Below are 18,063 nucleotides of genomic sequence, written 5' to 3'. Positions count from 1 at the left end.
TAATGTTACTGCTAGGAAGCTGAATATCCTACTTCAGATAGCTTACCTTCAGGTTGGCTGAAACTCTGGCTGAAAGGGTAAAAAATTGTCACTAGTTCTGAATAAAGACAGATTTGCTGTTTCCTTTATGATGTGATTCAGTGCCCGAGGTAAGAATTACTCTAATGCTTTGGTTGAATTTATTAGCCTATAGGATTGGTTGACACCACAGGGATTCTCAGTGTTGGTATGATTATATTTGCATAATTCATGTTAGGTATTGTAGCGAGAGTACATTGATGAATGAAAACATAAAAATGGAATAAAATGTAGTAATATTAAATAATGCTGTGCTAGAGAATACTATGTAACATGACAAATGATGCATTAAACTTTACTTGTATGCCAGAATGCCACTTTAAACCATCTGCTTCAGAGTAATTGCCCATATCTGAGGGCTTGATCAGCTACACTCTTAAAAATAAAGGTTCCCAAATCGTTCATGAATGTAGTATTTTAGGCAAAGCCTTTAAATAGTATAGAAACTTGACATTATGTGGTGGTTTTTTAAAAGGCTCTTCAGACTCAAATGTCTCATTTACCAAAATGATTCTTTAAAAACCATATATTCAAAGGTTCGTTAGGGAACCAAAAGCGGTTCTTCTATGCAATCATTCCAAACAACCATTTCTGACACTTTTATTTATAAGAGTGGATTAGCAGTTTATTATGCTTGGAGGCTTCTTGGCAGCATGAAATGGATGACTTTATTACTTCAGCAACATTTAAAGCTTTCAGCAATATTTAAAACACTCACACACAGTGAAGTGCTTTGCATGCAGATTTATTTTGTTGACACTGCCTTTTGGTTGATTGGGACAGATGCTGGATTATCATGCTTGCCCAAATGCAATTTTTTTTTTTGATGCATGTGCTTTGCCCTATGTTTGAGGCTTGTGTATGTGTATGCTGCCATGCCTCTCACAGACAGCGGAGGACGAGCTCGTAAGAGCAGCACGCTCTCACTCACTCTAACCCCAATGAAGAGAGTGCAGAGTTCCCCAAACCTGTATGGGCTCCCAGGTATTCTTCCCAACCGACTTAGACCTGCACACCTACTGCTCTGTTTCTGTACTAAACTGTATTCTCATAGTATGAAGACTTCTAATCTAATCTTCTAAGCTTCTTAAAGCAATGGTTCAGCCTGAAATCAAACTTACACCGTTTTTCCCTTACCCCATATGTGGTGGATCAGCCCGTAAATCATCATACACATGCTTGACCCTGAAGTAAGTAATCTCAAATAGACTTGCTTTTGAGGTTTCTGATACTGTATGTTGTACTGGTATCTATATAAATGGGCCTCTATGTGACAAAGAGTACTGTGCAAAAATCAGAGATTGTACATTTACTCAGTTTCCCATCAAAACAGCCATTAAGAGCAAGTTACTAATTATAGGAAATTAAGTGAAAAAGTGGAGTTCAGAAAAATTTTAAAAGTTACTTAGAAAATGAGACTCCTAACCACCTGGTAGACCACTAAACCTACCCTCATCAGATAAACAGTACTTAAAGCTTTCATCTGTGAGAGAGAGGAGAAAATCAAGCTCCACTCTTGCTTCAGATCTGAAAAATCCACAGGTGTTTCTGTCCATCCTTCCACTGTGAGAAGACAGTGCAGCACTATGAGTCTGAAAGGATGTGTAGCTGACAAGAAGCCTTTACTGAGAAATGGAAAAAAAGAAGAGCATCTGCAAAATCAAACAAAGAAGCTGCTGATGGTTTCAGAATAATGGACTGACCACCCCAGAGTCCAGACCTTAACTTTGTTGAATGTGTTTGGAATTACTTTGATTGTGAGAAGGAGAAAATGCAACCAATTTCTGAGACTGAACTTTGGAGATGTGGAAAAATATATCTGCAGATTTCTTTAAAAAAGAAGTTTCCCAAAAAGAATGAAAGCTATAATAAAGGCAAATCGTAGAAAAAAATACTGAATCTTGTTATTATATTTAATTGTTGTAATTTTCTGTTAAATGTATCGCTTGAATAACTTGACTGTTGTGACTGGAAAGGTGGTCTCTGATTTCTGCACACTACTTTTGTCCATTTTTGAGTGCTAGTGTTAGTAATTTGATATTGGCAGAACCATCGCTTTAACACTGTGATTGTTTTAGGAGGCTGGACTCTGGCCAGTTCAGGGCCTTTAAAAGCTACAATATTACCTGCTTATCAAGCAGGAGTTTCTCACTTGTCCAGCAAGAATAGATGGCCAAGTAAATAGCTACTAATGTGAAGTCTACCTTAATGTTGTCACCCATAACAGCATGACTAAAAGGCTTTTGCTCATGTTTGTTCAACTGTCATATGTAATTGGTGCGTCTTGCTTCCTTACATGTGAGTAAGATTGTCGTTTGTATATAAACTGACAGTTTCGAGCAAACAGAGAGACAGGCTGTGTTTAATCAATCATCCCAGGCAGGAATTCCTCTTCATTGGATTAGCATCATTTACGCCTGTCTTCCACTGGTTTCCTGCAACTCTCTTGCTCTTTCTCTCTCTCTCTTCTCCATCTAGCCCTTAGCAGCTCCCAGGGTGGCATGTTTGGGCTTCAGAAGCTGCGAGTGGTCCTCTCCGTTACTTAAAAGGGAACAGACTTTTCACTGGAGTTGGATTGTTGCCATAGTTGTGCCGCTCCATGGCAACAATTGTGCACTCTGTTGCTTTTTTTCTCCCCTCTCTTCTCAGCCTTGTTTCCTCTGGGGGTGACCCTTTTTGTTTGAGTGGCTTTATGGACTATGACCTCACACACACATAGTCTCCATTGTTTAACTATTCCGCTGGCGGGTGAGCTCCTGCAGGAGTGAGCGACCAGCTCAGCCTCAGTGAGCAAACACAGCCGTTTCAGGTACCTGTTAGACCACTGCTCATTTGACTCTGCTTTTATCGGAGAGGGAGGTTATTAAGTTAATGTCAACGTCAAAGAACACAAAGACAAAAAAGAAGAGTATTTAACACTTAGAAGTGTGGAGTTCATAATTGAGTCAACAATACATAGTACAAAATAATCTAGTTACATAGTTAGGTAATGCGTTATATTGCCTTTCAATATTGTATAATATAAATGTTTTAGTCCCTTAAGACTCTGTTAGCAACAATAACTTTTCATCAAATTCAAATCACAGTAAAATATCTCCTCTTCTACTAATGAACACAAATGTGGTATTTATAAAACAGAAAACAAAGAGTTCTCGTCCTCAAATATGATTGGCTGAGCCGCTATTGAAGCTGTTGTGAAATGTATGAAATACACACCCCTATGACTGCCTTGCAACAGTTTAATTCAGTATTACTAGGCCAAGTCATGAAAAATCCTTTAGATTCTAGGCTAAACAACTTCATTAATATCACAGGCCTCGAATTAAAGTACTATATTATTCAGTGTAAAACTGTCACATAAATAAGGATGGAATCACGCTTCTGTGTTTTAGTTCTCAAATGGCACCCTTCCTCCTATATAGTGTGCAGTGTAAGTTCTGAAATTCTGGCTTGTATACCCAAATAGTACACTGTTTGTCCACTATGGAATTGTACACACACAGCTAAATACCAAGTGGCTATTTGTTAGATATATTATGCTCTGTTTGGCTGCAGGGGCCAGTATTTTAATACCTATATAATGCACTATACTGGAAGTAGGGAGCCCCAGTTTGAGAAAGGGGACGTACAGCACCCTTAGCTTACTGCTAAATAAGATTGGAAAGTGCATAAAGGCGCTAATGGACATTAGCATTGTCATTGTGGTGGTGATTTGGGAACAAAAGCTACTTATAAAGCGAAGGTTTTTGCATTAAACAGGGTTATGAAATGTTCATAACAAAACAAACAATATTCAATATTGCTTGAATGTTCTTCCTCTTTCAGCAGTCGAGGTTGCCTAGCAACAATAACATACTCTAAGGGATCTACAAGAATTGGAAGAATTATTTCAATTCTAAATAACAACTTAAATTATTCATTGAACATTTGTGCATTTAATCATATTTTATTGAAAGTAATAAATGATAGAAGGAAAAATATAAACAAAACAATTCTGATGAAGCTTATTTTGTCCACTCATATAGCTCTAAAAAATGCTTTTTAAATGGGGAAAAAATCTTTCTTTGCCGTGTAATTAGAGCAAACGACAATCACAACCATGATTAACTACACAAATTAATGCAATTAATCATGATTATTTTAATCACTTGACAGCACTAATGTACATAAATACATAATTAATTATGTATTTACATAGTGAATTACATTTACATTTGATTTATGTTCTGTATAAGAGGTTCAAGTCTGCATTTCAAACATTTTTCACTTTGTTTTGATGTGAAAAAATAAAAATTGTAACAATGTGAAGGATGTTTTTAGTTCCACAACACAAGACTCAGCGATAACTTTGCATCAAATTCAAATCAAACAAACCAAATATGTCCTCTTTTACTTATGATCACAAACTTAATATTTTAATCTGTGCTTTTTAATAGAGATGTTCTACTTTTTTAAATAATCACTTAATGATACTTAGCTTCTAAGGGTTGACCCCCAGACGTTTATTTAAGAGTTTATTTGTGAAATACGTGCATGTTTGCACGTTTGTAGCCATTAAGAGTCAGAGAGGACTGACCTTTGTCCTGTACACCTGTATGATTGTGTTTGAATAACTGTTGATATTGCAATAAGATTAGAAAAATATAAGTGGAAAACTTTCTCTTTCATCACTGCTCATACATCATCCTCATTCATGTTTTCCTGCTGGGAGCGCTGGAGCAGTGGTCTGGAACAGAGCCAGTAATGATATCTGATGTACTGCACAGTGCACACACAACATGAATGCACCCTGATGAGTGTCATAGATCATAAGCCATTCGTACAGCCGCTGTAGAACTTTCACTCTCTGAAGGCCTCACACTGGAATAAAGCAGCATACATCCAGAAAACAAATAAGATAAAGCCATATCCATAAGTCTTGTACACACTTTATCACTGACATCTTTTTTTATTTCTGCTTAGGCACCGAATCTCCCTCAACAGATTCAGGTAAGCTGAACTTTTTTAAAAAGCACTTTTGCTGTTGCATAAGCCTAAACAACAGATACTTTATAATAACTGTAATTACATAGTTATACAGTACTGTGCAGAAGTCATACATACATACATACATACATCATCTAAACCGCTTATCTTTCTGGGTCGCGGTGGGGTGCTGGAGCCTATCCCAGCTGTCATTGGGCGGAAGGCAGGGTACACCCTGGACAGGTCGCCAGCCCATCGCAGGGCGTGCAGAAGTCAGAGACCTTTCATTTGTGTAATTTCCAGTCAGAATGGCCATCGAGTACATAATATTGATTTTTCAGCTCCAGGAAGAAGCAGATAATGTATATTTAACAGATAATTATACAGAAGCCTCAACAACTAAATACAACATCAAATTTTTAATATTTATTTATTTATTACAGTTCAGTCTTCAGTAAACAACATTCAGTGATGTTGAAGTCTGGACTCTGGCCGTGGTCAGTCCATTGTTTTGTGAACACCTGCTGATTTGCAAATTTTCTGCTTGTGTCAATTTGAAATGCAATGGTCACTTTTGCACAGTACTGTAACATAACTATCATATAATCATAGTTGTATACAATGTAATTCACATTATATGGTATGCTTACAATATGACTATTTACATTTACAAATGTAAATGTTTTATTGTGTTGATGCTGATAATATTTATGTTTGTGTGGAATGTTCTAGATGTGTGGCGGTCCTATAGTGCTGGGGATGCTCTAAGAAATGGTGAGGCGGCCACTTCCTCTTTGGCGGCCAAAGGATTCAGGAGTGTCAGGCCCAACCTGCAAGATAAGAAATCTCCCACAACGGTAAGTTCAGCTCTATTTTCCTCCACTCACTCTGTTTGGCTCAACATCTCTGCCTCAGGAAGTTCTTCCTTCCACAGGAAGTGCTCATGGAAACGCAGCAGACAGACGTCACTGAATTTAGCATGCCGTGTTGGTCGCTGTTAGCAAACAGAAACAAACTCGATTTTCACACGGAGGTTAAATTTATAGTGCTATTAATGACTGTTGTTCACTGCTGCTCTCTCAGCCTGGTGGCACAGTTGGCACAGTTGCAAGAAAAGTGAGAGAGGTATGGGTTGCCTATAATTAACAAATTTTTAAAAAGTTTAATTTCTTTTTGATATATTAACCCTTTGAGATCTAAGTACCACTGAAATCTTTACATACATGCTATCATAGCTAAATAATACAGTGCTTACTGAGTAAGCCTTAAGACTAATAACTAAGTAACACACTCTTAAAGGGCCCATATCGTACATTTTTCTTCCATTTTTTATTTCTCCCTGAAGTCTACTTATAAAGGTTTTATGTACCAAAAACAGTTATAATAATTTTAAATGACAATTTTACATCCTCACTTTATCCCTTAGAATTAAACAGGCTGTTTTTTTCTTTACCTTTATAGACTGATATGTGTAGATGACCTCTGTTCTGACTGGCTGCCCTGTATTGTGCCTCATTCAAAAAGCAGGCCAGAATGAAACTCTCCTTATAACTTGAACATGAAGGAGCAGAGCTAAGATATATGTAAATGTGCTGATTTTAGTGACATCACAAAAACAAGGATTTCAAAACAGAATGTTTTTGCAGCCTAGTTTCCATACATGGACTATATGGACTGTGAATTCAATTTTATGTTATGGAACTTTATTTCATACTGACTAGGACTGACCTGAATTGCATTTCTTTATAGACTTAGAATACTTACTGTTTCCATTCTCAATTCCACCCTTAAAAATAATAATTCATAATTAACCTTACTTTAGGTATGTTTGTGCGCTCTTTTTATATGGTTTGTCTTTAAACAATATATTCCAGTTTTTGATTTTTAAAAAAGTATTTTTTCCCTTTTTACAAGGGCTGTACCAAAGATGCTGTGAGAGAGATGTGCTGTAATGCTATGTCAGATAAAGACAGAAGAGTCTGACTGGATATTTGCTTATGTAGATAGTAGCGATGATACAGAAATTCAAGATGTAAACCTTATCAAATCTTTGTTTAGTGATATGTTTTCCTAAAGTTCAAATTCCATTGAGTGTAATAATTCCGATAGGCAAACATAAATCTTGGTTAGGGCTGACCACTCTGCAAGCTTTTTTTAATGTGTACTAAATTCATATATCTGAGGCTCAGCTTTTTCACCTGAATGTCAAAACTATAGCCAAACAAATGAATGTTTCTCTTTGTGTAAACATTATCTTGCTTCGGTTAAGAAAAAAAAGGTGACTTGTGAAATCATAGGGGATGTTGGGCTGTTTTCAGCCTTTAGCTGTTACATGGGTACTGACATGATTTTTATAGCCTAATATGTCCATTCGTGAGTAATTGGCTTTTTTTCCTGGTTTTATGATAAACAGTTTTGTTTAAAACAGTGATAAATAAGAGTCTAACTTTGAAAATTGTCATGAATCCACAGGAGTGTTCTAGAACATCATTGTGGTCTAAAGAGTTAACAGAAAAAGCTTCTAACTAAATAAACTAAATAAGGAAACAAATACTAACATACCATTCTGAGGATTCAAATTGTCTAAGTCATATCACATACTACTCTTTCAATTTAAAAAAGTGAAGAAAAGAGAGATGTGTGAATGTGTAGCCTTTTCAAAGTTTAAATAACCTCCACAAAATGTCAAATGGGGTTGCAAACAGTTGGCAATATTTTCTGGACTTCAGATAAGACGGATATTTGTGAAGTACATATTTTGGCTCCTAATAGATGTTCTTTTTGTATCTCTTTTCTTGCTTGTTTGCACATGTTGTCATGGCTGCACAGGGCCGTTCTCCTCAGAGAGATAACTCTCCACTTCACCTTGCTGACTGTAATTCAGGAGCATGTAGCCTCCCTAATTCTCTTATACAATGCCATCATGGTCCACTGCTCATTACACACAGCCCATTCTCCAAGAAAACCATGTGCGCAAGCTCAGAGCATATCTCATGGCAGCCCGACCCAAGAGCCAACGTATCTTCTGATTCCAGTACCACTGACTGTAAACAGCCTCTCCCCATTGCATCTGCCAATGAGACGCTCTCATCGAAGGAGCATAGCATCCGCTTATGGCCCTCAGAGCCCGAACCACACAGCCCAATTAGGAAGCCGAAGACACACATAGCTTCCATGTCAATACGCATTAATCCTCAGCCTCAGACAGAAGCCAGATACATCCAGGCTGTGTCTCTCAGGCCCCCCACTCCACCTAGAAGGATGGACCTCCCTGGTTCCAGCACATTCTCTCGCCCTCCACTGCCCCCTGCAGCCCAACAAGTGGTACATGTGTTTGTAATTATAGTCACCATTCCATAATCATAGTAACACTCCACGCCATTGTAGTGCACCATGCCAAACTACTAATCTCAAGTTGCTATGACGCTAATGCGCAGCGCAGTCAGTTCTCAAGGTCAGGTTGGTCTAGATGCAATATAGTAGTTGTGTATTTTTCACTGAACTTAAAATGACCTCACATTTAACCTTCCACATCAAGTGACTGTGTTATATTTATGGTAGTGTGAAATAAGCTGTGAGTTACAGATAGAAGCATTGCAGTTCTTTGCTTTGTTGGCCACTGAATCCTGCCAACTTCTGAATTTAATTTTTATTTTGTTGCTTTTAATGTAGGCTCCTGTGAAGTTTTTAATGAATGTGCATACAGCTTTTATAGGTGCTTTTTCATAATGCTTTTAAATGCATATTCATACCATCAGCCAGTATCTTGTATTGTATTCTTTACGGGTGTAACAATACACCAACCTTTACTGAAGCACTTTGCATTTCGTTATCATATTCAGTTGTATGCAAACATTTAAATACTCCTGGTCAAATGAAATGTTTTGTTGATTTTCGAAGTGAAAATAAGGTAACAGATCCTTTACAAAGAACAAATGTAGATGTGGCATTTTCCTGAAAAAAATTGTGCATAATTTCTTTTTTTTTGCTGAGTTTCTCATATTGAAAAATCAAAAATGTGCCATAACGTTTGCACAGGCCATTTAATTATTTTTTCAATAAGTTAGATTCAGAAAATAAACATTAATTGTGTAATAAAATGTGCAGAAATGTGTGTAACAAAATATGTAATTTGACCAAGGGTACCCCAAGTTTTGCATAAACTGTACATAACAGTGTGGAAAAATCTTATGTTGTCATATATTCAACAATAATAGAAGTAAATCTGTGATACACAAACCAAAATAATTGAACAATGGCTCTGCACTGCAATATATGAGATCAGTTCCAAATTGACATAGGCTCCATAGTTTCAATGATGTATTGTTACCAAAAAAAAAAGTAAGTATTTTTTGCCAAATAACACTGAGAAATCCAACCCCATCATACTGAAGTTGTAGCAGAGGGAATTGTGAAGGGGTGGAATATTTCAAAATTTGAAAACTGGCTGCCAAGCTCCCTGTTATCAAAGTTAGACTCTTCTATGTACGTTTCTGAACAGTAAGTTGCATGACTTTCCTGTGAATTTTGTACAAAAAATAATTTAAAAACTCTATTTTGTGTGATAAGGTGGCTATGTTATGCTTGACGCACCCCATAAAGGACGTAGAAAACTTTAAATTATCTATGTTGAATAACCACAAAATGTACCAGTTTTATAACTTCATTCTTCTGAAAGAAAGTCACTGACTCTTCATCATGCCATTTACTGTGACAGTACGGTATTCTATAGCTAAATAGGTGTGATGGAGTGGAAAGCAAAACTAGATCATTTATAATGTTCATGTTTTATGTTCAATTAATATATTTTGTGTTAATGTGGGAACTGATATACATCTGAGCCTGGCAAAGGTTTCATGTTAATAAAAATGTTTTATTAGTAATATTTACAACAGCAGCTCAGTGGCTTCATTTTCGAACTAGGGATGTGCATTTCGACAAATTTTGCTGATATTCAAGTATCCGTAGGAGCTCATGAACACATATCAGGTTAACCGTGAGAAAGGAAGAAAAAGTAAAATGAGCTTTGGATGAAAATATTGAAGGGCTGTAAGCTTACCTGTTTAATTGACAGCACTGGTGTTGCACAAAAATATAACAAGTTGCGGAGGAACATCGGTAGGCTTTCATCTTGGAAGAGTAATGGTGGCTGCCTCTTCAGATACGCTAATAAGCTAACAAAGCTAACCAGTGTCATGCTGGATGCTGATGCGGACTTGTCGTCTTCTACACAAGCTATTTTCTTCTCGCTGGATGCTGTGCCAACATGTGGTTTTGGAACAGCAAAGTAAGATGGAACATATTAACTTGCAAATATGAGCAAAACCACCATGTTTCCATGAATTGTTAGCCTGTAAATTTTTTCTGTCCTCCCACAATGAAACATAACAAGTACCCAAATTGTGATTTTAGTGTTTCAATAGCATTCAAACTCGAGTACCTAATGGGGACATATATATTCTTAAAAATCTAAATTCTTACAAAAGTAAAAACATGCCTTTTTCACTTACAATAAAATATTTAATACAATGTATGGGAATGAGCGAGAGAGAATTTTGTTTCTCATACATTACATCAGATTTTGTGGACTCAAATAGCCTTTTTTTCACTAAATGACTCATATATGATACATCAGTGTATTGTTACACACCTAGCATTTAGTTACCACCTTCTCCTTGAGTCTTGAAGCAGAGTCTCACTAATACACATCCATCATTTCCATCACACTACCACTTTCTCACATTGTTTCAGTGACTGAAGCTCACATACAGCTTTCTTCTCTGTCATCCAGCGTGAGGCTCCACTGTCCTATCCGGGACCACCACCACCATCACACTCCCCCATTTACAGGCCCCGTCTCTCCCTTGACAACACCTGCTCTAGGGACTCTGAAATCCAGCCCCAGGCCCTTTCCCCTGGGCCTCCCTCTCCGAGCCAGGAGCCGCAACTGGGGCTGAGTCGCTGCTCCTCCCGAACTCAGAGCGAGGCTTCCACAGCCGTGCTGGAGGAGCTAAGGGCATGTGGACTAGACCCAGAGGGCGGTTCTGACACCCCCTCACCCACCCTCAGCCAGCTCAGCACTGTCACTGATGAAACAGCGCTAAATGCCCCTGCAGCTAGTACCGCTAATGTAACTATCCACCAGCCGCTGGACACCATCGAGTCTGTCTTACTCCCTTCTTTGTGTTTGTTTATGGAGTTTTGTTTTCCCACTGGACCTCTCAACTTTCACCCACTCTAGTTTCTGCTCCTAGACTGTCACCGTCTAAAGCGTCACCCTCCTGAGTTAACTAAAGCTGCTGTTTTTTTCGGTCAAGACGTTCTTGTCCATGTTAAACTTTCTCTGTTACTTTTGTCTTTTCTGGCCTCTGCTTCCTTGTCCATCTATCGTTTTTGTGTAGTATCTTTTTATTTTTTTCCCACACATTCCCTTTGCCCTTTCCCTCCCTTTCTCATTCTGTTTGATTGCTTGGTGCCCTCCCTCCATCCACCACTCTTTGCCTCTCTCTATTCATCCTCTCATTCCTTCTTTTATACCACATTCAAGAGCCTAATCCTCAGAAACCAACCACCCTGTGATTCACATTGACTGGTTTTATCGCCTCTTCCCTCTGGAATGTTTGTGTTTGGAACAATACTAATGATGCCCCCTCTCCAGATCTGCATTTGCTTTTTATTGGACGAGCCCAGAGTCCCTACTAACTCACTGACTGGCTTTGCCTTCCAGCTTCCCTTGATCTCATAGTTCAGTTTAGTGTTGGGATTCTCTAGGTAACACCTTTTCTTTGTAAAGAGGTATTGAGTGTGGGTACAGGATGAGATCATGACGTTGATGAGACTCTCTACTAACACTGCGGGCGTACATGGGAAAAAGCTGTAACAAAAGCATGTCACATCTCACTTCCTTCCTGCAGTTATGTTCTAACACTTACTTTCTGTTCTTTTGTCATAAATGTATTCTTGATTAAATCCTTAAAACCAGATTAAATCGTCTTGGTAAAATACATTTATTGGCATCAGAGGTCTTAATCTCCTCACAGTGGGTTTTTTTTAATCCATTTCTTAGACATAAACAACTAAACCCTTTGTTTCCTCTGTCTCCCTACTACTAATGTCATTGGTCTTTTGGGAAGTTTTCATTTTACAAGTCTCTTCTGACTTGATGCCTTTCTCAGATGTTGATAGTTATAACATAATTTGATCTATTGTTAGCGTGACTGAATACAGTGATTAATGTGTTTACTATACACAAAAAAAGTGCTTTCAATAATCCCATCTATTTCCTCTATGTTGCTACCTAGGGGCAGATGACTGTGAATGGGAACATAGGTGTGGCTTCAAGCCTAAAGAGTCACCATCAAAGACCCTTCTCTCCTTCCACGTACCCCCCTCTTCCGTCTCTCAGCCCAAGCCTCTCAGCCATGCAGCAGAGCCGGAGCACTGGTGAGTACAAGCTCTGATTCTTACACGTGCCTCCAGTTGCCAAACCCACTGCATTGTTGTTTACAATCTGTTTGTCTGAGGCTCCCGAACAGAGCAAGAGGGTTGCATCCTCTTGCCAGGAGTTTAAAGCCTGACAGTGCTGCAGCCTTCTGTGGCAAGGAATTCAAGCAAGCACAATTGGCCCTACTGCTTTCGGGGATAGCTTAGTTCCTCTCTTCTGTTAATCTGTAGCAGCACAAACCAACTGTAGGTGTCTGCCTGGACAGAAATGGACAGCCAGCACTATGCCGCATGTGCATTCATCTGATCTGAAATATTGCATGAGCAGCAGTTCCACAGAGATGCAGTGGCCACCTTCATGTGTCCCAAAAAAGTATGTGCTTGTCTGTACACTCCCAGATGGAGACAACAGGGGAGATTGAAACAGTGGGCAGCAAATGATAACATAAAATGGGGAGATAATTGGAAAAATCTCACCAAATAAGGAAATCGTAATTGTTCCTTCTGAGTTGTTCAGATGGATTAAAGCCACAAAAAATATTAAAAATATTTCAAATCTGAAATTTACTCTCTATAAGTGACATGTTCTTTCCTAGACAGGTCAAATAGATTATTTCTGAGCACATTAAATGAAAAAAAATAAAGTTTGTGAGTTGATGTTTGTACCACATTTGTCCATCTGATCCCTCTGTACAAGTGCATTTCCACAGTACAGCAGCTGTGAATATTTCACCCCTCATGCTTCTTGATATGTCACTGATGTGACATGCCAAGCTCTAATGCAGCGCTAATGAGTGTGAATGCGTGGTCACAGTTCAGTTTAGCGTCAGTGCTGCACTCTGTGCACGTGATGTTGCCTCATTCAGGTCTGCTGCTCTGCTCTGCTCTGCTCTGCGTCTGCATCCGGTGATCTCTCTCTAATCCCAAGCAGCAAATGACGGAGATTAAGCGCATGTCTGAGTGACGGAGTGTTTGGGGGCAGGGGAGGGGCTTGGGCACTGGGATTAATGAGTCTGCGTGTGGTTTAAGGCTCTCCATTGTTTCAGAATAAGAGCTTTTTGGTCATGTAAAGGTTTTGGACTGCGTACTTGCTTGTAAAGAAAGATTTAGATTTGCTTTTCTTTACCTGTCATTGTGTTGGAGTAGTGGATCTGCTCACTTCACTTGATGTGTAATCCGTGGCGCTGCAGGATCCCATGGCTGGTTGTGTCATCCAATGATACAGAAGCTCTTTATAGTCCACACAGCGTTCTTGCAAACTTCAACACCTTGATCTGATCCTATCTCCTTCCCTCCCTCCAGCTGCTGAGTCCAGCACTCCGATCTATGTCAACGTGGGCTCTGTGGCTCCTGTCCGTGCTCCAGAGGACGAAAGGAGAGGTACAGTGGGCAGAGCTCCCCACTACTCTGGTATTGGCCCTGTGGATGAGTCTGGCATACCCATCGCCATCCGAACGGTAAGTGCACCTTGTGTGTTTCTGTGCTTTGTGGTGTGCATTGTAGTTTCATTATTTTGTTCTGAGAAAGTGCATGTGAAGACTAGCTAAAGCTCTGAAATTTAGATAACTGATTTTGTTGATTTGATAAACTGATTTTTGGCTTTGATGAAAAAAATACTGTGAAGCAGCTTAAAGTGTGCCAAATAGATGGATGCTATATAGTCCTAGAAAATTGCTGTGGTATCTTTGTATTAGTCAAAATCAGAAATGTCATGTCTGTGTTATGTTTAGTACAAAACACACTGACATTATTGTTATTTAAAGGCTTGGATAATAGCTTGCACTGGTGTTTTTTATGAGGGTTGGTCTCTCACTCTAAAGTGTCAGCCTGTGGTAATTCTAGAATTAACAGGCAATCAATCTCTTATCATGTGGGACTGGCTGTTTGGATGTGGCAGTAAATTGCATTTTCTCACATTGAGTTTTATTTAGCCTTGGGGAAGCAGGGGGCTGCTGAGGTCAGCATCATTGATGGGCAACCAGACAACAGTGTTGTATCTCTCAGCTCAACACAGCAACCCAGTTTATATCAGCATTTTCATCATACTCTCATTTTATCAGCAGCGCCTTGAGCACTATCTACCACCCTTTTACTGTTTATCATTGCCGATCTGAGAATGCTTTATTCTGTGTGGTGTTTATCTTAGACTGTGGATAGGCCAAAAGACTGGTACAAGACTATGTTCAAGCAGATTCATGTGGTGCATAAACCAGGTAAGACAGAACATTTTATCTCTTGCATGCTTATGTAATCTTTATCATCTACAAGCATTCTAATAGTGAAAATGACCTTGATGTACAAACACAGGGGAGCACTTAAAATTCTTATGTAATCTAATTTGGTCAGTGTAATTAAACTATTCACATTTGACCTTCATGTCCCACATCCATAATTAGAATAATTTGTTCATTGTAATGTTTTTGATGTTATGTGTTTTGTATAATCCTGTCATTTTTACATTATTTGCATGTTCTTCATTAGTTTTAATTCATCATAGTCAGCACACTATTTAACTGCCCATTATGGCTTTCAATTAAATCCAGTAGATGAAAGACATCTGCTCTTACCATTTGCTCATGGACCGTACTCCCTGAGGGCTCAATTGTTATCTACAGAGAGGAGAATTGACAAGCTTCGAAAATGGAATGACAATAAAATAGCTTTATTCAGCAGACTGTGGACTAGAGCTGCATCATTGCTGAAACCTGTACTGTGCAGTCCCAGCAGTATCTGTCAGGATGTGTCCCTGGGGGTTACGGGGGTTGGGGAGCAGGCACACTGGACAAGAACGACACCTGATCTCCCCCTCTGACTCATTATGCTCCTTCAATTATGTTTCGTCTTAAGCATCTTTCTGATGGAAAATTTGGCAGTTTGATTTTTTTAACTTAAATGCATCATTTGTGTCACTTGCACTGCTAGGTTTTGTGTAATCTTGCTTATTTCTGGGATCAATCTGCTTTTACAGAGGTTGAATATTCTGGTTCCCATAACGCCACTTTTCCTGCTACGAACGCTGGTATGTATCTTGTTCACGTAACATTAAAAATGTCTTTGGAAGTGATGATCTATCGTTGATATTGGCAACTAAATTTATCACAAATGCTGCTGATTCTGTTTAAGTCCCAGTGTTGAGTTAAGACACGTAGTGTTGAATTAACACATACTGGCCCCAGATTAAGCCTAAGCCCAGACTAAATTGAAAGGAAACCATTGACATTGCAGTTTGCTTAAATACTAATAATCAGGGTCCACGAAACTGGCCCACATTGTTAATTTGTCCAGAAATTCAGTTGACCACAAAGGAGCATCATGAGAGTCTAAGATTCAGCAGTGGGACTTTTGCTGTTTTTATTCTGAAGAGATTTACAGCCCACAGAGCTTTGTAGACATTTCTCCTTTTTTTTTCTTTCAGAGAAGCGTGGCCCATCTAATACTGTCCAAGCACACCCTGCACCTAAGAGCATTACATACAGACCCATCACCAAGAGCATCTCTGATAACGGCACATGTGGCTTCAGAGCGCCCTCCTCCTCTCCCCTGCCCACCTCATCATCAGCTCAGCCCAGATCACATGACCAGGACATCCGCCAGGGAGGAAGCAGCACACTCAATATGTGAGATCCAGAACACTTACTATAAAAAAAAAACATGGTGTAGATCTGTCTGAAGTAACAGCTTTCTTGGGAATATTGGGGTTTCACTCTCAGGTGCGTGCAGGCTGATTATGATTACCATGTTAAGATATGACTGTCTACTCTTCACCCAGTGTGTACTACATACATAAGGCAATAATCTTTAGACTGAAGAGGGGATGAAGTGTTTAGTTGATATTATATAAAGATTTTATTATTTCTCTCATGCTTCTAGGAATGAATGGGGTCCTCCAGAAAGAAAAGTGGACACTCGAAAATACAGAGCAGAGCCCAGGAGTATCTTTGACTATGAGCCAGGGAAATCTTCCATTCTAGAGCAGGAGAGGGCGGTAAGGTCACTCTGGGTTTTGGGTTTTACCTTTTGAAATAGTATTATTAGAGGTGCTTTTGCAAGTAAGAGAGACGGTGGACAAGTTGAAACTGTGGTGGCTGCTGTAATTTCAGTGATTTCATACATATTGTTTTTGTTGGAACAAAACCTTGTATCTCCAAAATGGTAACTTTTCAGGAGAACTTATGATGGAAGGAAACAAGATATTTTTCCAAGTAACTTCAAACCATTTCTTGTGGCCCATACATTGTGAACTTTTTGTACAATGTAAATAGCAATGGCTGTTTACAAATTATGACAGAAAATGACAAAAATAGAGATACAGGGTTTGTCCCGGCAGCTACGATATCTTTGTCAAACACGCCCTAATATTGTGGCTATTTAACTGCAATCAAATTTTACCACACATTTCCAAATTAAGGATTGTAGCTCCATTGTTTGATACCAAGAGGTAGCATCACACTGATAAAGCATGTGGTCATTTTCATTTTCTAACTGAAAATCACAACAGAGTGAAAAAATCCCTGTCAGCACATTCTGACCTTGGGCCCAATAGCAGGCATCATTACATAAAATCAATCAACCAGTCCAAATGTGTCACCAGTGCCAGGGGCCATCAGTGCTCTTAATGTCACGCCATCTGTTATTGGTCTAGGCTATGATTTGTTTCTGTATTAAACGGAGATGACTATTGTGTCTTAAGAATATATTTTTATTAACTTGAGAAGGTTTGTCAAATGATGTTCCTAATGAACGTTTAGGTCTCATTTGTGTAATGGTGTAATTTCTGTGCAAGGAGTTAATTATGGTGTTTCAGGGGTCGAGGTGGTTATCTGCACAAATAGGAGGACACACTGTTATTAGTCTATTAGTAATCATGTTGTCTTGGTGCTACTGCTCTCTACTGGATGAATAAGGGCACAGCAATTGATGCGCATAAGACTCTTTGCACTGAACAAGCCTGGATTCATACTTAACAGTTTCTTTCCGGTCAAAGCCATTTCTCATTGTGACACCTGCATTTCTGTGACCATAACTACTCCCTTTCATTCCTGCCTTCCCTCTCATCCCTCTCTTCTGTCCCCACGTCTCACCAATCTGCAAACCAGAAGAGTAACTTAAACCCAGATGAGCTAGATTTAGAGAATGAGCCCTGGTATAAGTTCTTTGCTGAGTTGGAGTTTGGTCGGCCGGTAAGTGAGGTCCAATCTTGAGTGTTTGGTTTGGTGCTAGCATGGCACTTGTGGTTGGCGTGAAGCTTGTTAGCTTAGACTGCCACAGTAGCTGCCTTAGTGCTGGTTGGATTGAGCAGAGACGCTAAATGCAGGATGTTAAAAATGTGTGAAGATCAAGAGATGATCTCATTTACTGAGGTGTTCTGCTCCCTCCTTCCAACATTTTGGCCTTGTGCATTGTGTCTTTGGGTGCCTGTGTTCTTCACACGTTAAACTCTGCAGTTTAGGAAGCCGGTAATGCAAACGGCAGGTTTGATTTTAACAGCACTTGCATGATCTACTGCTACTTTGGTGTGAAATATGAGGGATAATTGTAGTTAGGGATGCATCAATATAGAATTTCTGGGCTGATAAC

At 39.1% G+C, this 18,063-nt stretch overlaps 1 protein-coding gene across 14 annotated transcripts in view; it reads left to right on the top strand.

Moving 5' to 3' along the window:
• sorbs2b (sorbin and SH3 domain containing 2b) overlaps nucleotides 1-18,063 on the top strand; it is a 73,611-nt gene that overhangs the window by 33,176 nt on the left and 22,372 nt on the right. For 6 of the 14 annotated variants that reach the window (XM_036568654.1, XM_036568651.1, XM_036568652.1 and 3 more), the window contains 11 exons: nucleotides 967-1,062; nucleotides 5,041-5,067; nucleotides 5,776-5,900; nucleotides 10,835-11,173; nucleotides 12,345-12,486; nucleotides 13,789-13,943; nucleotides 14,633-14,699; nucleotides 15,455-15,505; nucleotides 15,902-16,103; nucleotides 16,357-16,471; nucleotides 17,583-17,666. In XM_036568654.1, the coding sequence (XP_036424547.1) occupies nucleotides 967-1,062; nucleotides 5,041-5,067; nucleotides 5,776-5,900; nucleotides 10,835-11,173; nucleotides 12,345-12,486; nucleotides 13,789-13,943; nucleotides 14,633-14,699; nucleotides 15,455-15,505; nucleotides 15,902-16,103; nucleotides 16,357-16,471; nucleotides 17,583-17,666 (1,403 nt within the window). The remainder of the gene's footprint in view (nucleotides 1-966; nucleotides 1,063-5,040; nucleotides 5,068-5,775; nucleotides 5,901-10,834; nucleotides 11,174-12,344; nucleotides 12,487-13,788; nucleotides 13,944-14,632; nucleotides 14,700-15,454; nucleotides 15,506-15,901; nucleotides 16,104-16,356; nucleotides 16,472-17,582; nucleotides 17,667-18,063) is intronic. The other 8 variants (XM_036568658.1, XM_036568659.1, XM_036568661.1 and 5 more) reach the window with 4 other exon arrangements.

The sequence above is a fragment of the Colossoma macropomum genome, unplaced genomic scaffold (assembly GCF_904425465.1).
Source record: "Colossoma macropomum unplaced genomic scaffold, Colossoma_macropomum, whole genome shotgun sequence".
NCBI classification, from domain to species: domain Eukaryota; kingdom Metazoa; phylum Chordata; class Actinopteri; order Characiformes; family Serrasalmidae; genus Colossoma; species Colossoma macropomum.
This window is presented reverse-complemented; position numbering and strand designations above follow the sequence as displayed.